The sequence below is a fragment of the Astatotilapia calliptera genome, chromosome 1, assembly GCF_900246225.1.
Source record: "Astatotilapia calliptera chromosome 1, fAstCal1.2, whole genome shotgun sequence".
Classification (NCBI taxonomy): domain Eukaryota; kingdom Metazoa; phylum Chordata; class Actinopteri; order Cichliformes; family Cichlidae; genus Astatotilapia; species Astatotilapia calliptera.
This window is the reverse complement of record NC_039302.1, coordinates 40,813,190-40,834,688: the sequence shown is the minus strand read 5'-3', so window position 1 is coordinate 40,834,688 and position 21,499 is coordinate 40,813,190. Positions and strand designations below refer to the sequence as shown.

At 41.5% G+C, this 21,499-nt stretch overlaps 1 protein-coding gene across 3 annotated transcripts in view; it reads left to right on the top strand.

Moving 5' to 3' along the window:
* Window positions 1-21,499, top strand: part of lrp4 (low density lipoprotein receptor-related protein 4) — a 110,776-nt gene that overhangs the window by 33,982 nt on the left and 55,295 nt on the right. For all 3 annotated transcript variants that reach the window (XM_026177903.1, XM_026177898.1, XM_026177912.1), the window contains exon 2: window positions 13,899-14,045. In XM_026177903.1, the coding sequence (XP_026033688.1) occupies window positions 13,899-14,045 (147 nt within the window). The remainder of the gene's footprint in view (window positions 1-13,898; window positions 14,046-21,499) is intronic.

Sequence of the window (21,499 nt, the reverse complement as noted above, 5' to 3'; positions counted from 1 at the left end):
CCAGAGAGGGAAAGAATTCAACCCCAACCACAGGTTGTCCGCTTCGCTTCTGGAAAGCCTCTGCCTTCCAAGTCACCAATTTAACATCCCTCCACCCCCATCGCCCTAAAAAACTCTCCGCTCTCCCACCGCCTCTGGAATGCTTCAGGGGTTTGTTGTCCCGTAGGGTCCAGGGTGGCTGTCCTACAAGGTTTCTAAACATTTAAGATCTTCTTCATTGGAGAAGAGGAGGATAGAAAATGAATCCAAATAGGGCTGTGCGATATGACCAAAATCTCATATCCTGATATAAGACATCTATCTTCCCGATAGAGCTGGGCGATATGAGATTTTTTCATATCACGATATGTTTTTTTCATTTCAGGCGATAACGATATCTATCATGATATAAGCCAAATAACTATATTTGTAAGATTTAAATGTGCCGTTGCTCACAAGTAAAATGTGAAATAATCAGCAGCTTGTTTTTATTTAAATATTTATTTCCCATAATAAGTTCAACAGGGTAGATGTACTTAAGGAACATGAGACTTTTTCAGATAAATAAAGGAAAATATTGCAAACTACACAAAAGGCAGCCGCTAAAGCGTTTAAGTTTCAAAATAGAACAAACGAAACAGACTAAATTGTCAATTCCACTTAGAAACAAAATATTAATTCTAAAAATAAATCTTAGTTTGTTTTACAGAAGAACAGACAAAACTGACTAACTTTTGTCAATATCAAATAAACTGAGAACTAAAAGGAAATTCTCAATCTCTCCTTGTTGTATAGCTGAGCTTTTCAAACAGTTTTAACAGTTACTTTAGTCTGACAAAAGCCGAATGACGAATTAGCGCTTCCAGTCAGAGACTGAGGCTACGTCCACACGTACACGGGTATTTTTGAAAACGGAGATTTTCCGTTTTCGTTTTAAAAAATAATCCCGTCCACACATAAAAGGCAGAAATGAAGGAAAACGCTGCTATGAACATGCCAAAGCAGCAGGTGGCGCTAGATTCCTAACCGTGCAGAAATGTTGGCCAATCAGAAGTCTAGAAGCCTCGGTGGGAAAAAGTAAACAAAGCTGGGGCATAGAAGCAGAACCGAGTCGTATGTGTGGAGGGACAGTAACTGTGTGTATATGTAAGCATTTAAACACTGCAGAGAGTAGAATTAACAGTATTGTAGAAATTCATTTCACCGAAACAATAACGTGGCGCACAGTGTGACGCATGCACCAGTTTATTGTATTTCCAGACTTGCTTTCGGCACAATTTACAGTGCACGCTACTCTGTTTTTTTGTCAGACTTGAAATAGCCGAAATACCTTCACACTACGGAACTTCTATGGCTCTTCCGTTCGACAATCTCTCCGGCATTGGAACCATCATCTGTTTTCTCTTCGGTCACGCTCGGTTGATTTTTCTAGTCGGCACACTCATTTCCTCCATTACGCGCTGGCTCCATTACCCGCTGGCTGCTTCCCAAACAAACACACGTGCGGCTTGGCACTTGTGCTGTACGTAACAAGTCACGCGACGTGACGCTGCGGCTGTGATTGGTTCGGCTCTGCGCTACTTAATTTGGATTGGCTGACCTTTTTTTTTTTTTTTTTTTTTTTTTTTTAAGAGGACAAGAGCGGCGAGGTCTATCGCGATAGCTTAATTTCTCTATCGAGTAAAAGTTATATCGCGATACATATCGTTATCGTTCTATCGCCCAGCTCTACTTCCCGATAACGATATAAATCACAAAAATTTAACATTTTCTGTAAATTCTGTGAATCTCGGGCAGCTTGACTTGCGTGAAGTGTTTCCAGCTGGGCGTCATGTACCTGGAGTCGAGTGTTTTAACTGATGCATGAAACTATACATTTTTAGACATAAGTTTAATGGCCACTGTTTGTGAGTATTTATTACACGGCATGCTGTGGGGAAAAACCTTTACCGTCGTTGTTGCTAACGACAACGCATAAAAACAGACGCTTGTCCGTCTGTGGTGTGGTTATATTAAATATAAGAGAAAGAGAGAGAAATTAATATAGCCACTACAGTGACCATCAAAACGATGAAAAAATATTGCCGTAAACAGTTTATTTTGCAACACCACGAAACAAACGATAGTGTAAAATGAAACGATATATCATCTGATATATATCGTTATATCAAACAGCCGTAAATCCAAATGATATTCAGAGAATCGCCGATATTGTCAACAAATTTTTGGCCTACCTAGTGAGAGTATGATTTTTACTTAGTCTGTCTAGTTTACATCAAACTCTTTATTTCACTAATAACTAGAGATTTCATTGGCTGGCGCAGACGCTGAATGATATCTAGAACCACCACTGGTTAGCCTGCCAGTATGGCAATGTGCAACGGGAAGGGCCTATGTTTACTGAACTAAACTTTCAAAATAAGAGCATTGATTTATTGTGTAATAAAACCATGGATAGTGTTATTTTCTTGGATGGGGGGGGGGGGAGTCCAGCTGTTTTCAAATCTGTGTTGACTAGTATGACTGGTAATCAGAGATTTAATTGCCAGACTGAGTCTTGCCCAGAAATAAGTGTCTTTTACATGTGTGTCTTTGTTTGAAGCCTCCTAATATGGCAGCTCACTTTAATGGCCGACCACTGGAGTGATGTAGAAAACAAAGAGTTGAATTTACGGAGTCTGGCAAACTCTCACTCGGAGATCTGAAATTTTACAAGCCCAATTTTTGCCCCAAATCCCAAATGTTAACATCATAGAGGCTCTGGTGCCAGTGTGGGGGAGGTTAGTGGAGCCCTTCATGCTGCGTCAGTTTATAACTGGATATTACAGAGCTGGACCCCAGCGCCTGCTCTCCTCATCCAGTCAAAGCCCATAAAGTGAGTTACAGCTTGCCCACATGGAATAATCTCCTCTTATTACACTTATCCCTTCAGTGTGAGTTCACATTCACAGACATGGACAGAACTGAGCTGCTAATACTGATCTGGCATGAGGCACTGCCTTGAAGTCTGTTCGAGAGAGTGCTGTGCTTGTTTGGTGCGTTACACATCTCAAATGAATGTTTGTACAGATGACAAAATTAGCTGGCACTGGCTACATGTGTAATTCATTCAGGTGCTCTGATGTGTGCAGCGGCAGAATTAAATGGGGCATGGGTAAAATATGATCTGCGTGTACAGTTTGATGAATTGGGGGTGTTGCACAGAAGGGTGAAGATCAGGTGTTTTTCTCCAGGCAACTCGTGTAGCGCAAAGAAACTGACTCCACTGGATTGGATGTGATCTCGTTGCATACAAGCAGAAATAAAAATATGTAAAACTTCTGCTGAGAGTTTTCAGACTTTAGACAGCCATTTTACGTCGTCCGCATATCTGAGTATATTCTGCCTATACTCTGGATTACCTACAACGGTGAGTTCAGCTATTTTGATTTGAGCTAAGTAGGGTCTGCCGCTTCTATCGGCTGGAAACATGGAAAGTGGATCACTTGGTTTAGCTTCAGGGTATTTTTTTTTTTTTTTTGTTTTTTCAGATTTGCATACTTTGGTATAGATATGTTATTCTGTTAAATTTTGTTTTGAGTAGTAATGTATGCACCATGAACACAGCACTGGCCGGATGTCATTCTGTTCCCCTCAGGGCCAGATTTTGGCCCTGACGTCCTGTCTTATCTCGTCTTGGCTTCAGTTGCCATTCCGCAAATATTTAGCGAGTTTCACAACTTGGTGTACTGTTTTTCACCTGACAGATGTAATATAGTACTGAAAAATTCCTCACGCTGCCAGAGTCCAATCTTTGAACTTTGTCAGGAGAGCTGTGAAACTGGTACTGAAGAAGGGTTACTATTTTCTTAACCATCAAACCCTAGTTCTTTAGCCAGCCAATGGCTTGAAGGCTACCAGTTTAAAATGCTGTGGGTACTCAGGAGCCATGATCATTAAAATATTTCAGTTGATTAACTGTTGAATTGACTAATGAACACTGGTAATAATGCCAACTCAGAGGCCTGTAGGGAGGACCTCTACATATAATGATTAGTGGAAAACCACATATATACTGGAATGGCTATTAAAAATTGAACCCCGGCTAGCAAATGGAACTCTTCTCAGGAAGGAAAGGGGGGCTCATTTGATGCTGTGACCTGTGAATCACTGGCAGAGGCCCCTGTTGGGGGATTTTGGTGTTTGGAATGAGTATGATTTGAATTGTGTGTGTGTGTGTGTGTGTGTGTGTGTGTGTGTGTGTGTGTGTGTGTGTGTGTGTGTGTGTGTGTGTGTGTGTGTGTGTGTGTGTGTGTGTGTGTGTGACAATGGGAAGAGGGGGGCATGTCAGTTGGCCAAAGAGTCAATCTGTGGATTAGAGCAGGCTTGGACACCAAGTGCTAGCTCAGCACATTACCCAGCAAGTGCAGCGTTCACAGCCAGAGACAGAGCTCAGAGCTCTGCTGTGTTTACACTGTCGGACTTGACACATGCATGCACACATGCACAGACGCACGCACATTCAAACAGTCCTATCGGTGCTAAAGCCACGACACGATTTTATGCTCTCACTCTAACTGCAGCGATGCTCTTTAATCTGTAGACGTGAGAAACTGCTGAACCCTTTCTTCAAACCTGTCATTTAGTGCCAGAAAATTATTGATTATACTTTTCCCGGTATATTTAACCTCTCATTAACCCCCCCCCCCCCCCCCCATTTTCTGAGAATGAAAACCTGCATGATTGGTCTACTAGTGGATACTGCCTCTTGCTTTTATTTTGAAGGTTCAGTTGCTCCTATGTAGCTAGCCTTGGCCCTTCTCTGTAGTTTCTCTCATCCTCTGACTTGATGTGCTCCACCTGCACCAGCTTGGATTGCAACTGCTGAACGACTTCACGAGGGGTTCCTCAGAGCTGACCCCGGCTGCAGAGGAGAACAAAACTATTGTCGCTAGCTGCTGGTGGAGATGGCATCCAATGAGAGACAGGCAGCAATTATTGATTGTTATTTCCACAGGAGCATCTTTTTATATGATTTCAATTATTTGAAAGCACTGCAAGTGCCCTTTCTTTTGTGCAACCTTTTCATCTCAGCGGAATTGTTCACACTGCTGCTTTTAAACAAGCCAACCAGATTTTCACTCTCTGTGTCTTTGCCCTCCTCTATGACTCCACACACAACACTGTTGCTTTCTCACCCACTCTTCATAAAAACACCACAGGAGTCCTCCCACACAGGCCTACAACTGTCAGACCTGCAGCTCTTCTTCTGCCTTGCCTGTGTTTCCACCATTCTGTGCAACGGCTTCATTATCACCGTCAACTCCTTTCAGCACACGTGTGTCACCCTTGTGGAGAAACTCTCATCCGGTTTCCCATCAAGCCTCAAAAACATCTTTGTAGTGAAGGAAATGGAGGTTGTCCTGATGGATTTTTCAAGTGTTTTTGCTTTGATTACTGCACTGAATCCTTATGTCATTCAAATCCTGTACATAACACATGATATATGAACGCATGCACACAGTTATTGGGACCCCAAACCACATAAGTGCAGTGCCGAGCAGCCGGAGTCCTCACAGTACGGTTTCAGCCTCAGAAAATGAAATGTATAGTACTGCGCACACTCCCTGTAAAAGGAAATCTCCTTTTCTCTTTTTCAGTGAAGAAAACAAACTTACATGTATCCTCCCCCACCTCATGTCCACTCACATGCCTGTTCAGCGGCCGTCCACTCATCCCTGGCCAAGAGAGTTATCTTTGAAGTGACTTCAGAGGGAGACTGCCGACTGGCCTTGCATGACACTGTCTGTGTGTGTGTGTTTGTGGGTGAATGTACTGTACACAGCTTCCCTCTATAGCCTTTAATTTATAAAACTTCACCGGCAACGGGGTAATGTTCACTGTGTGTGTCATTAAGTTGAATTGGTTCATTTTATGGGAATGAAGGACAGTATCCACCCACATGCTTTTAGGTGACATGTAGTTATTAGGCAATGATTGGCTAAGTGTATACACACACACACACACACACACACACACACACACACACACACACACACACACACACCCTCTTGCTGAGTTATGTTATAAAAAAGTGACTGAGAGCTGCAGTGTGATAAGACTGGTGTTATTAATGAAAGTCTGAGATGAGCAGGCGCGAAAAGAACCCCGCTGCTGGACCAACTGCCTCGTTTTCAGACAGTCCTGCCTGTCTCTGTGCGCGTGTGTGTGCGCGTGTGTGTGCGTGTGTGCGCGCGTGTGTGTGTGTGTGTGTGTGTGTGTGTGTGTGTGTGTGCGCGTGTTACTGAGCAAACCAGGAGGATGAGCTGGTGATGACGGAGCTGTCCAGAAAGATTTGACGTCAGCTCTAAGCTTGTTTGTCTGCTACTTTGTTTACATACTCGAGTGCACAAACTGGATGTTGACAGCATTTTAAGCTTATAAAGCTTTGCATATATATGACTTCTCAAACATGTTGTTCCCCACACTTGTTTTTTCCTTTCCCCAGCACGGTTCAACATGTGTTGCTGTGGTTACGGCTTGCCACATCAGGGCGGTCTGACCTACAGTCGGCAAATTAGTAGGTGGAGATGAGCCGATGTTAAGGAGAGGTACTGGCAGGGATGATGAGCTGTTCGGCATCATGAAGCCAGGTCAGCATAACCCGGAGCCATGGTGACCACAGAGAATTCAGTGAATGTGTTCTTTGAGTGTTGGTAGCAGCTTTACAGCTTCCATATGCCGTGAAAGAGAGAGATCCAGATCACGAGAAAGGGCTCATAGCCTGAGGTACGCAGTTTATATTCATAAATGCACCACTAATCGATTTCTTTCTATGAGTCTAAAAACTGAAAGGTAATAAATCCTCTGAGAATGATCATCAAGTCTTTATGGACCATTTTAAACGTTTTAAGTGTATTGTTTTGGTTTTACGGGCCATTTAATGTGCGGTTCAGTTTCACCACTGTCATCGGCTGTGTTTTCAGCAGCGGCCGCAGAAAACAAAAAGTATGAGCCACCTGTCCCAGACCAGACGGCGGAAAGTTACCAGATAGCCAGAAAAGTGGATGAGACCAAAGCGGAGCTGAAAGTGCAGCTGTTATCTGATTTACTATCATCACATGGGCAGGAAGAAGCTGAATTGATTGTCTGCGTGACACCCTGTAACAGCTCGACCAATCTGTTGTACTGAAGAAGCTTTCCTTTTGCAGAAAGGTGGGAAAAGAAACAACGCTTTCTAGCAGCAAATATTACCGTAATTCCCGGACTGCAGAGCGTACCTGATTAAAAGCCGCATGCTCTAATTTTAGAAAGAAAATCAATTTTGTACTTGTACAGGCCGCACCGGATTTTAAGCCGTATGCGTTTCACTCGTAATATGAGATATTTACACAGAAATATTACACGTGAGGATTTTTAACATTTAATTTAATCCGTAAGGTAACATAAACGTTATGGTAACATACAAAAAATGCTTTTTTTCCTCGAACAGCGCCTGTAACACGGCTACCTTTACTGATACATACGTATACTTAACACACAAATTACGTTGCTTATGTTTTTTTACGCAACAGTGCACAAACAACATTACAACGTCTCTTAACAACCGGTAAAAATATATACCGTATATATACTACTTATCAATTTTATTGCTCTACTGTTACCAGGCAAAATATTTTTGGCCGCATGGGAAAAAAATGCATTAGCCGCACATCAGTATAAGCCACAGTGTTCACAGTGTGGGGGAAAAGTAGCGGCTTATGACCCGAAAACTACGGTACTTTTCTGCTCTGATCTTGTCTTGTTCACAGATTATCAAATTATAGACATTCAGATTTTTTTTCTTTTAAAGGTAATAACCATCTGGTTGAATCTGTAGAGCGTGTAAATTTGATTTATGTTCTTTCAGACACTTTTGTATTGGGATATAAAGCCAATTTAAATAGAAGATGGGATTGAAATGGGATGAAATTAAAACTCGGATAAGCTTGTATATGCTAGAAAAAAAGATTACTTACTGCAGAAATATTACTGTGTACTAAGGATGGGTCATTTAGGCCTAGGAAAATCCGAATATACTGATAATGAAGTTTGTCTCCCTCAGGAAGCCAAAACAGCATTGCAGCTCTCTTGTTCTCTGTCAGTCATGAATGAGAACCACTGCAGGTGAACAGCTTTTCCGTGTATGCAAGCAGTCAGGCGTCTCATTCTGTCCGCAGTCTCACGCGGCGAGGAGTGACGAATGCTGGACGCTGTTGGCCGACAGCAAGCCGGGACGCCAGTTGTGTCCATTCTCAGTATGCAGCGCTGCGCAGTGCTGCATGAATGTGGCCGGTTTTGGATGGTTCGGGCTGAACAGTTGCTGACACGCTGAGTCGCAGCTGTTTCTCTCTTAAGCTGTGCTTTTACAGCGCGGCACCAGCAGCCGAAGGGTGGCAGGAAGAACAGAAGACGCACACAAAAGGCCGGACTCCTTCCTTGTGCGCTCCCCTCCTATACTCTGCATCAGATGATTCACCCCCACCAACCCCCATCCCTCTGCCCAAACCCAATTTCCTGCTTATCACTTTTTTACAGCCACGCACTCGCGCACTGCAAAAAAGATACCGCGCCGACCCTCCAGGTAGACTCCAGGGAGGTCCACGCCTAATTAACTGGCAGCCTTTTGACATTGTTCAAAGCATGTGGCCACCCGCTCTCCAGGCCAGAGTTACCATTGTGTGTTTTGGCCCAACTGCTCTCTCTTCAACACTTCACACTCGTCATTGAGCTATTTAACAACAGCAAATTGTAAAATGGTGAAACATAGCTTGAATATACCACCTGGTTAGATCTGAGGCTCTCGCGCCACCCCAGCTTCCGGCTCGGTCCTTGCTGTAGGTGGGTCTGGGTTTAAACATGGCATCCACGTTGGTTTGTGGGATTTTGTCTGTGTTTACCTTTTTGGGGACCACCTGTCTTGTTCCATACCAGGCCTGTTTAGACAGTGTAAGGCCATAGTGACCGGCAGTGGAGGATCTTTGGTGGTCTTTGGTTTCTTTTTCTCTGCCTGAGGTCTTTTTTTTTTTTTTTTTTCTTTCCTGAGTCACAACTCACACACTGGGCTCTACCAGCAGCAGGTGATGGGAGAGATTAATTATCTGTGTCTCTGCTCAAAAATGACTGTCAAACCAATCCACAGAGCGGGATATAGCTTAAAAATATCTACATGTACATTTAGACCAACATCTATCCTTGAGTAACACTAAACAAAGCAAAGCTTCTGCTACACACACACACTCACAATCACCCACACAATCACAGTCACAATCCAGATTCTCTTTGTTGGAAACCTTTTGAAAGTCTACAAGTTTGATAATATCAAGGAATTTCCCTTAAAAAAAAGTTGATACTGGTTTTGGAGCTTTCTGTGTCTGAAACTTGTTGCTATCAGTTTTCCAAACTCACATTTACAGTACAGTATAATCATTTCAGGTGATTATACTGTACGTGCTCCTCAGCCTTTATTCAGATGATGTATTGTTGCTAAACTTGTGCTTACAACTCAAAGTGATCCTCTGTCTTTAGAAAACAGCCCAGCTTGTGATCTGCTATCTGTGTGATTCATCAGAGGCTTGTCATGCTGGCGCTCTTGAAAGCACCGGCCTGCTAGGCCTGGCTGCTGCATAGTGTTTGTGTTTGTTTTGTTACTTTTTTTTTGTCTGCAGCCTTACATAACAATCTAGGGGTGATGATTCCCTCTTTATTTTCCTGCTAGGTTCACCCTCTCATTATAGACGGTATAAATGTCTTTTTGTATGCCCTCTGACCGAGCATTTACCCGTCATCATAAGCCTCATCGAGGAACATCGGCATCTTCTTCGCTTCATACATTTTTGGTTTTAAAGTTGTGATTACTTTCACTGACGGGGTTACACGAACGTTTGCTGTATTTACTGGCATTTAACCCTTAAGATTTTATTTTTTCCATTTTGCTCCATGTTCACATCAGTTCACAGGATGAACATTAGATGACTTGATTTTCTGGTTTGATAGCTTTGTGTGTCAAGGGTATTAGTACCATAAAGCACATTTGCTACACCTCAGCAGTGTGACTTTTTGTTTGTGACATAGTGTTGGCAACATTGTAAAACAACGGCTCTTATATTACAGGAACATGTGATACAGTCTTTCCTTCACCAGAACTCTTTCAGTCTACAGGCAGTTTTTGTCCAGTCTGACACTGAAATATTGATGATGTTACTGTGTCTGTATCTGAACATTTTCTAGACTGCCACACCATCTAAGCCAGGGGTGGGCAATCTCAGTCCACGAGGGCCGGTGTCCCTGCAGGTTTTAGATGTGTCCTCGAACCAACACAGCTGATTTAAATGGCTAAATTAGCTCCTCAACATGTCCTGAAGTTCTCCAGAGGCCTGGTAACGAACTAATCATGTGATTCAGGTGTGTTGACCCAAGGTGAGCTCTAAAACCTGCAGGGACACTGGCCCTCATGGACTGAGATTGCCCACCCCTGATCTAAACGGTTGGAAATATGTGAGACTGTGTAAGACAGTGTGGTTGATTGCTTCCTGCTATAGTCAATAAGTTTCTTTGGCTGCGGTTGAAGCCAGTGACCTATGCTTTTCAAAGTATGTTTGACAAATGTGCGGCCTGTGATGTGGTTTCATGTTGACAAGACTTCTGCTCCAGCTCGCACACTTTAATTTAGCTCAGTACAAGCCCACACTCACATCTGAGTAAAATACGCATAAGCTTAACGCTACAAAGCCAATATAAGTGATCCGTGTCAACCTGAAAAGTTTAACACGGGGAGTTTCAGACCCCAGTCTGTCCAGCAGACAGGTAGTCTGTCTTTGATAGCCCCATTTTGTTTTTTTCTGAGAGTAAATGTCCCACTCCTAGGGTCTGAGGACTGTAGGAATTATAGAGCATTCATGAAAATGAAAACAAATGTAACAGGATGTAAATGAAGAGTTGTCTAGCAGAGGGTAAGGAAGAGGGGGGAATAATGGAGGTATCTGAGGGGAAAGTGTGAAGAGGAGATGATGGAAAGACAAGAATGAGGCGAAAGAAAGGGAGAGAGGGAAATGAAAAGAAAGAGGCCATTAATTTAGTGCTGTGGGAGGGATCTGAAGGTTACTGAGCTCTCTCTGCCAGGCCCTCCTGGGTTGACTGATGCCTTTGTGAGGAGGCCAGGAACCACACACACACATACGCACACACATTCGTATGCGTGCTCCAAGAAACTTTGGGTTTGTTGCGGCAGGCCAGCTTCAGCAAAACAGACGTGTACATACGCACACACGCACGCGCACACACACACACACACACACACACACACACACACACACACACACGCAGACACGCACAGATGGCCATTAATGGGCTTCAAAGTGAGAGCAAAACGGGAAACCTTTATTTATTTCCTCCCCTGGTTATGGTTTGCTGTGATGTGTCTGAAGATGTGGTGTCTTTTTTTTCTTCCTTCTTTTCCTTTTTTGTGGTAGTAAATCAGACCCAGTGTTTATTGGTATACAGATACCCAGTGTATGACATAAAAGGATAGTAACTGATATTTATATTCGATCCATCTAATCAACCGTGTTGCAACAGAGATAAATTGAAGATGTTTTATAGATCAAAATTTTCTTTGCTTTTTTTAAGTTCAGTGTAGATTTTATTGGTTATTTTGTAGTTTACTTGTAGATTCTGAGCTTTACAGTATAATACCGTCATCTGCTTACTACTGTATTTTTATTTTAGTATTTCCATGTTATTTTTTCATAAAAATGTTATTACTATTTAATATTTTAATTGCTGTATGCCTATATTAATAAAACCGCCTATTCCCGTGCTTAACAATGTTCTGAATCAGCATGTCTACATTCAGTGTACCGTAAATATAATTCTTTTTCCTTCTTGGACCGCCACAAGATACAAGCTTTGACATTCTCTTTGACTCGTGTGTGGGACCACTGGTGTATTCAACATTGCAGTAACCACCCTAAAAATAAACTGGCTGCTGTGATAAATTGCTGTAGCGGTCACACTGGCAAATTGCTAACTAAATGTAAGCTAGCTAAATGCCATGTAACTGAAAAAAAATATTGATGAGTAAATTATTTGAAGTATAACTTTTGCACCTTTTTGCAAAAAATATGCAAAAGTTTTTTGCACTCGGCAGTGTGCAAGTTTCCACAATTGAAGCAACCGCCTGCTTGGTTTGCTATAATGTTGTCCCCTGCTCTTTTAGATGTTTTGTGTTTATTTACGCAGGGATATTTGAGGGAATGTATAATTGGGTGCACTGAAGATGGAGACTCAACTCTGACTTGAGAGAAAAGCCACGGTATATACTGTAATGCTACATATTAGCTTGGTATTACAGTTCAGTGTTCAATTGTGTTCTGAATAGAAATGTAAATTTCACATTTACATTTCTCGTATGTTATTTGCATATTTATTTATTACTCTTTTTACAGCATATGTTTTGTAACAATAAAAGTTGAGCTTGTTACAAGAGATTGGTCATAAACACTGGAAGGCTGTCTCAGTCCACTGAATGGGGATTCAATAGTTCAGAACATGCTCATTTCACTGATAGTCGACCTAAAAAGAAAAACCTAAACATAATAAACTTCAGTCTTTAGTCACATTTTAGTGATTTCTCTGTCAGATGAGTAAATTGACTAAATTATCAGTTTTTAGCACACAGAACTCATCAATCACTTTGTTAATCATTAGTGTCAGTACAGTCCAACAACAATGCATATTTCACTGTCAGGGGTTTTGTTTTGTTTTTTGAGGAAGAAACTTCAGGGGGAAAATTTACTCAGTCACTTGTTGATGCTTTTAAAAGACACCCATCCTACTTATCACAGAGGATTTCAGTTGGAAACACCACAGGACATGTGTACACATACAGATGTTCTAAACATCATCGCTCTCAGGAGCTGAAATGAGTCAGACTTTCTGTGTATCGTAGCTTGTTTTGTTGTTGTTTAGCTCACTTTAAACTTAACAGTAGACTTTACTCCCCGAGACTCTCTCCCGCATATTAAGCCCAGTTCAGCTGAAAGCAACACGTGGCCTCTGCATCACCACATAGCTTAGATATTTCAGTAAGGCATATGTGTTGAGAGGAGATGGTCTCAGCTTTTCAAATGCACAATCACACATCCTTGAAAAGTTTAATTACTCTGTCATTTTGGGAGCTGAAAATCTTCGAGATGCTTGGCCTCGCTGACTTGATATAACACGACCCTTTTAGCTTATTTTACTTTATTCTATATCAAAGTGGTTTGTGAGAGGGAGGACTAAAGATTTGCACGTGAAACCTTTTCCAAATCAAGGATATTAAAACACTAAAAACAACAAATATATTCAGTATGTGTTGAATAACTGAGTGACTAACCATTGCAGTGCTGTATGTGTATACCAAGGCACTGATGTGCTTCTGTTATTTCTGCAGCTAAGGAGCGTCTTTTTACATGAGCAGCACAGTCTTTCGATCACTCTGTAAAATAGATATGACAGATATCAGAGCATAAAATTCAGAAGCAAGGTTATACTGAATCTATTCAGAGTCCTAGTTTACTGTGTTTACTGTTAAAGTTTACTGTTGAGAGTTATGAAACAGAAAATTACATTAAAGTGAAGGAAACTGTGTTTTTGTTTATAACAAAAAACTGTGGCATTCTCAGGCTTTTATCCAACATACTAAGCAGGGAGCAGCTGAGGAGTGTCAAGATTAAAGCGAGAAACAAAGCAGGAGGTCACGGGCAGGGATAAAAGTCCCTGTCTCAATATTTTACAGTTATTATGTATATCTGGCAGAATCATTTTGTGGTAATATGAATTCCAGTGCCTGAGTTAACCTGAGCATGTGCGATAAACTCTAATCTTCTCTTCGTGTGTGTGTGCGTGTGTGTGTGCAGGAGTTCAGGGCAGCACTGAGTGCTCATGTGGGAGGAACCACTTTACGTGTGCGGTCAGTGCATTCGGGGAGTGTACCTGCATCCCAGCCCAGTGGCAGTGTGACGGAGACAACGATTGCGGGGACCACAGTGACGAGGATGGATGCAGTGAGTCTTTGTTTCTTACTTTATTTTTTTTTTGCTGTTGGTATCATCCTCAGTTTCTCTTTTCTCTCTCTGCTTATTCATCTACCATGAGGAGGAAAAAGAAACAGATAAATAAAATCGCATAAAGACTCAATGACCGTGTTAAACTCACCTCATTGATGGGCACGTGGTTGTTGATGAGGAGGCATTGAAGTCAAAGCACTGCATGTTTAGTAAGTCGCCTGTGACAGTAATCCAAGTGTGTCCCTCTGAGTTTGTCATTTCAAAGACACTGTAAATTTGCCAAATATATTTTATACAATCTGTCGGTTTTTAAGTTAAGCGTTATTTTTTTTATACTTACCATAAAATGTTTTTTCCTCAAATGCTTTCCTTAGGTAGCCAAACTTCTGAAATCTTAACAAGCACCTGAAGAAGATTTTTACCTGATTATTAAATTAATTGAAATAAAAAGACATTCTCAATACTTTGAGCACTTGAACATTTTTGATACTTTTCTTAAAACATTTCTTTTTTCCATTGTAATGAACTTGTATTTACGTAATTTGTTGTAATGTAATTTCCCTTTTAAAGGTTTAATTTAAATCTAGATCAATTTTCTAAGCTGTTACATCAACCAGCGTGCCAGATGCGGTTCTAAAGAGTAAATCAGCTATTCCCGACTGAATATTATGCATGAGCCCCATGAGCAAGGCATTAAAATCCCATCACTTAACCAAGACTCTGGTTGTTCTTGGCAGGTCTCTGGCACTAATTTCACATAACTGGATGACTTCTGAATTTTTCTATAAATGTAGAAATGTTCTCAGGCAGAGGCTTTTTTTCCCTCCATAAAAAGTAAAAAAAAATCTGTAATTGAACCCATATGGATCCCATCATCACCCGGTGAAACGGTGAATGGGTCACTGGTCAGGTGGGGTAGTACTTGTGAGCCAGACGCTCTGCTTGGTGTATGCCCCGTGCAGAAAAATGCTTGAGTGACTTTTGGCAACAGATGAAGTTTGGCTGGAGGGGAAGTCTTGGCAGCTGAGGCAGACAGGAGTATTCTCTTGTAGAGCATGTCAGTTTGTCAAGTGGAGGAGATCTCCACAGCATTTTTTTCTTTTTTTAAACACCGGTGTATTGGTGTGAAATGTCAATGCGAGTCTTCTCTTTTTCTTTCTCCTCGCCTGCTCACAGCGGAAAAAAGCAAGCTGCCCTTTTATTTGACACTTCCCCAACCTCCTTTAGAGCTGCGTGGTTGTGTTTGTGTATGTGCTGATATGCTTTCTCCATCAGTCTTCCTCTGTCATATTAAGCTAGTTAGAGGTTGGGAGAGGCGTTATTGATCTCTGGCCAGTTGAATATTCAGTGTGTCAGATTGCCGTGTATTGATCTGCATCTTGTTACTTATTTAAGGAGACGCATGGAAGCAGCTGACAGATATCAGAGCATCTAGCTGGACCTTTCTAATCCATTAGTACTGTCTGATCGATCCTCTGCTCCACCGCTCTGTAGTTCCACGCTGGTTCTCTTGGATTCTGTCCAGTCAATATCATAATCGCAATTCTCATATCACATAGATTTTGTATTGTTGTAGTAGTCAGCCATTAAAAACCGTAGATACTGTCAAGCAAACGCACCGCTTCTTCTTGCTACTGCATCCACTAGATCAATGATCACATCACATATCAACTTAATGCAGTTCAGTTTTCCAACAGCGAAGACTACAAATCATGAAACAAAGTATCACTTTTTTCCCTTGATATATGCCTGTATTTATAGTTTAGAAACACTGAATACTTTATAATATTTAGAATCTATTTTCTCCTTGGCACTGCAACAAGTCTTAACAATTATTAGACTTTTACTTAAGTCATGTTGTGTTAGCACTGCAACAGATTAGTGACCTGTCCAGGGTGTACCACGCCTACCTATGTCAGCTGGGATAGCCACTAATTTATTTCTATAGCAACAACACACTTTTGCAAGATTCGCAACATTGCAAGTTAAAGACCCTACAATAATACTATTTCCTCCTTCTTTGTGTAGGTTATTTGTAGTTTATTTAGCACCTCTGCTCAGCCTGCTTCAGTTTCTCTAGCAGCTGAAGCCGGTACGACTGGTCCAAACTGCTTGATAACTGGAAGAAACGCATACATCCATGGAAAGTTGCCTACTTAAATGAACACTTTGAAATAACACATAGTTGATGAGTTGTGTTAACAAGAATGCGTCCTGATTGGCTGCGTCTCCACTAGCACCGCAAGTCGTACAGCTTTAAGCGATCACAACTCCCAAATTCTGACATTAAATTTATTGTTTCATCTTTATTGAAATCTGATCTGTATTCCAAATATCAGACGAGAGTACATTCATCAAAGACAGGCGCTTACACTCACTCCCTCAGATAAAGAGCATATTTGTCTTAAAGTGTCTTCCAGTTCTGAGATTATTGTTCTGCTAACTAAATTATGCATTTTCTCAAGTAAGTAAGATTTCAACGACTTTTTGAAATGTAATAACATATTTTTGTGTGGCTGAAAACCCCACAGTGCAGGCCACTTAGAAGCAAGTGTTTGCACGTGTATTTGTGTTCATGTGTCATGTAACGCTGCCTCTACAGGGAGTGCAGAATTATTAGGCAAGCTGTATTTTTGAGGAATAATTTTATTATTGAACAACAACCATGTTCTCAATGAACCCAAAAAACTCATTAATATCAAAGCTGAATGTTTTTGGAAGAAGTTTTTAGTTTGTTTTTAGTTTTAGCTATTTTAGGGGGATATCTGTGTGCAGGTGACTATTACTGTGCATAATTATTAGGCAACTTAACAAAAAACAAATATATACCCATTCAATTATTTATTTTTACCAGTGAAACCAATATAACATCTCCACATTCACAAATATACATTTCTGACATTCAAAAACAAAACAAAAACAAATCAGCGACCAATATAGCCACCTTTCTTTGCAAGGACACTCAAAAGCCTGCCATCCATGGATTCTGTCAGTGTTTTGATCTGTTCACCATCAACATTGCGTGCAGCAGCAACCACAGCCTCCCTGACACTGTTCAGAGAGGTGTACTGTTTTCCCTCCTTGTAAATCTCACATTTGATGATGGACCACAGGTTCTCAATGGGGTTCAGATCAGGTGAACAAGGTGGCCATGTCATTAGTTTTTCTTCTTTCATACCCTTTCTTGCCAGCCACGCTGTGGAGTACTTGGACGCGTGTGATGGAGCATTGTCCTGCATGAAAATCATGTTTTTCTTGAAGGATGCAGACTTCTTCCTGTACCACTGCTTGAAGAAGGTGTCTTCCAGAAACTGGCAGTAGGACTGGGAGTTGAGCTTGACTCCATCCTCAACCCGAAAAGGCCCCACAAGCTCATCTTTGATGATACCAGCCCAAACCAGTACTCCACCTCCACCTTGCTGGCATCTGAGTCGGACTGGAGCTCTCTGCCCTTTACCAATCCAGCCACGGGCCCATCCATCTGGCCCATCAAGACTCACTCTCATTTCATCAGTCCATAAAACCTTAGAAAAACCAGTCTTGAGATATTTCTTGGCCTAGTCTTGACGTTTCAGCTTGTGTGTCTTGTTCAGTGGTGGTCGTCTTTCAGCCTTTCTTACCTTGGCCATGTCTCTGAGTATTGCACACCTTGTGCTTTTGGGCACTCCAGTGATGTTGCAGCTCTGAAATATGGCCAAACTGGTGGCAAGTGGCATCTTGACAGCTGCACGCTTGACTTTTCTCAGTTCATGGGCAGTTATTTTGCGCCTTGGTTTTTCCACACGCTTCTTGCGACCCTGTTGACTATTTTGAATGAAACGCTTGATTGTTCGATGATCACGCTTCAGAAGCTTTGCAATTTTGAGACTGCTGCATCCCTCTGCAAGATATCTCACTATTTTTGACTTTTCTGAGCCTGTCAAGTCCTTCTTTTGACCCATTTTGCCAAAGGAAAGGACGTTGCCTAATAATTATGCACACCTGATATAGGGTGTTGATGTCATTAGACCACACCCCTTCTCATTACAGAGATGCACATCACCTAATATGCTTAATTGGTAGTAGGCTTTCGAGCCTATACAGCTTGGAGTAAGACAACATGCATGAAGAGGATGATGTGGACAAAATACTCATTTGCCTAATAATTCTGCACTCCCTGTATTTGACTGATTGGATTGAGGGAAATGGATCGTAAAACCGAGAAGAGAAATTTTTATGTTATTTAACAACATTTTCCAAGTTGGTTTTCTCGACTGTTCTTGAGTGTGTGTGTGTGTGTGTGTGTGTGTGTGTGTGTGTGTGTGTGTGTGTGTGTGTGTGTGTGTGTGTGTGTGTGTGAGACCGTGAGAATCCAGAACGACAGTAGCCACACAGATAAACACAGAAAGATACATTGTCCTCCCTGCAGAATTGTTGCATTATAGTTTGTGTTGTTTGAACCTTAACTAATTTCTCAGCAATTTCCAGACAAAGCAGAGTTCTCCTGAATCACGCTGGAGGAATCTGTGTGTGTGTGTGTGTGTGTGTGTCTGAGAGAAACTCATGAAGATGGGAGTGGAGGCAAAGTGGCCTAGTGGACTGTGCCTATGAAGCTATCTGTGTAAACGTCTGATCTAATTACAATTTGGAGATCATGTGGAAACTGCAGTTCAGCTGTGGCTGTGTGTGTGTGTGTGTGTGTGTGTGTGTGTGTGTGTGTGTGTGTGTGTGTATCTTGCACTTGTGTTCCCCCAGATAAAGTTTCATAGCTGCACAGAGACCAAAGAGAGAGCAGAGGGGAACACAGGGGACTAAGAGGAGCATGTAAAAATCCTTGTTGTGGTTGTATGCGTGCGTGCATGTGTGTTGGATAAAATATGTGGAGTTGTGAATGTCAGTGCTGTAACTTTAGTCTGAAGGAGCTGCTGTTGCATGAAGGTGAGAAGGAAATTGACTTTACAGCTATGGGTCTTCTCTTCACCTCCCATTACTTTGGCCTGTTTATACTGGACCATACTGGGGAGGGTGTGTTATCATAAATTTCACCTTTTTTATAAGAACACTTCTCAAGTTGTACCAGTTAGTTTGCAAGATTTGCTGCTTCACTTGCCTTTTATTAGGTTGTAAGTTGGGGCATTACAAGTAAACAAAACGCTTAGTTACAGCCTGGTACAGGAGATGGTTTTGACCTCTATGGATATTTTGCCCCTTTATAACTGCTCTGAGTGGGGGAGTTGTATTACTCATTCACTTGGATACTGGCATTGACTGGCATCTGGATACTTGGAGTCATTAAACAGGATTTGTAAGTATTATTAAAAGTACACTAGTCAACCCAGTCAGGTACCAGAAGAATTAAAAAAAACAAACAAACACTAAAGTAACCTAGACAGCTCCTGCCTCTCAGCTTCTCAGCCATGTCCCAGAAGCCTTGTCCCTCATTGTGTTCTCCAAAGACTGTTTCCTGGCTGTTTTTCACAGATGGAAAGGTTGTGTCTATATTTCACATCTGGTCGCATACTGAATTGGTTGCATAATAGCAATAGAATTGGAACATCAGCTGGTAAATCAAGTCGAGGACTTCATCCTCGGTACTTTTTCGCAGTGACAGTCTGGTACAAATGCCCACATTAAAAGAGATACTTTCTCTGAAGTTGTACTGCTTTATTTTACCCACAGTTATTCAGCTGTAAGTTTAACAGGTTTGTAAGTGGCGATCAGTAAATTAAAGTCTGTGCTAGTTTCTCAAACTTCAGAATAAAGACAAAATATCTGCATGGATGATTTTGAGCTATTGTGTAGAAATGATCGTAAAACTAACTAAAGATTTAACTAATAACTGAGCATGATTATGTTACATGTTCAAAGTGGGTGACTATTATGACAGTGTCATCAGAGGTGGTTAGTTGAAGAGCATTTTAGTGGGTCGCACATCTCAATGCCAGGATACTAATTAGCCTTGATGAAGTTTAATGAAGGCATAACTCACAGACGTTTAATCAAATTAATAACACCCCCATTCTTTCATTGACAGAGCTGTCTGAGCTCAGGGGGTGTGCTCGTCTAAATGTGGCAACATAGGCACATTTTACTATGTTTGATTGCAGGGTGTAAGTATAAGCTGTAAGAAGCATGAAGTGCTGCTCCATTGGAGGAATGTGTTTGTGTTCTTGCCACTCTAGTTTCACATCCATACAATCACACAAGAGAAGGAAGGGCATACTTTGTGAGTGTGGTTCCTATGGAAATGGCTGTAAGGGCTTATTGTGTTGAAGGTTTTCACAGTTAGATGAGGGCAAACTGAAGCAGAAAGTGAATAAAGAGGAAGTACATCATAATATCTGAAAAGAATGACACTTGCCTCGTGTTGAGGTCAGCGCGTTCACCTAACCTTCCTACTGCTCTCTTCATAAATCCACTCCCTACCTCACTGAAACTCTTGTGTCAAGAAGTGAGGGGAAGAACCTATTTGATCCAGCTTTTAAAGTTTTCAAACCTTAGTTTAGGAATTCGGAAAAAGATTTAGGAGGAAAAAAAAAAAAAAAAAAAGATTATGACATTTATGATTAGTTTTAAACTTTGGGCATGCACACAGGCAGCATGAGCAATGATTAAGGAGACATTAAAGGGGACTGGGTCATATTCTTGAGGGGGACCAGAAAGGTGCAGCCCTGTGGTAGAAAGAAGGATTCAGTGCCCACAGAGGCTACAGAGACGCACGTGTGTGCAGTCCAAAAGCCATCAGCAAATTGCCCATTTAGGAAGTCTCCTTGTGTAGCTCAATTGCTGACTGGTTGGAAAGTAGGCTTGAAAACAAAAGGAAATGATGGCAGGAAAAAACAAAACCATCATTGTATATTATCAATTTTTCAGGGGCTAAGCTAAACAGCTAACAACAGCATAAACATAATCAAGGATTGCCCACATTAGTTGTTGTTAATATTTTAGACATTGGCCCTTGGTGACAGTGCACAGCTGTAACATGCAAACATGGGCCTAGAAAGCTCTGCGTAGCACTTTCTGGACTACCAAATCATGTGCCAAGTACCTTGAGTGCACATGACACCAAAAAGCTCCTAAAACTTTCAGAAAAGCTGCCATTCTTTTTATTTTAGTAACCCTGATGTTATCCTTGTAGTTTTGACCTTCTTACAGTTACAGTAGCAATTTCCCACATTGGTTTCTTTGCTGCACTTCATGCTGCAGGCCTGTTAATGTTCAAGTGATCAGGCCTTGCCATAGCTGGACTGGCCGGTGGGCCGATGGTAATTATTTGTTTTTATGGGTTAGGGTTTTTTTTCGTTTTTTGTTTTTTTTTGTTTTTTTTCCCCGCCCCATAAAGGTTTCACTTCAATCATGAACCTGATCAATGATCATCTGATCAGCTTTTCTCTCTTGTTTGTTTATCTCCCACCTTGCGCCAGAAAGAGGAAACCAGCAGATGTCGCGCTAAACAACAGCAGCACGTTTAA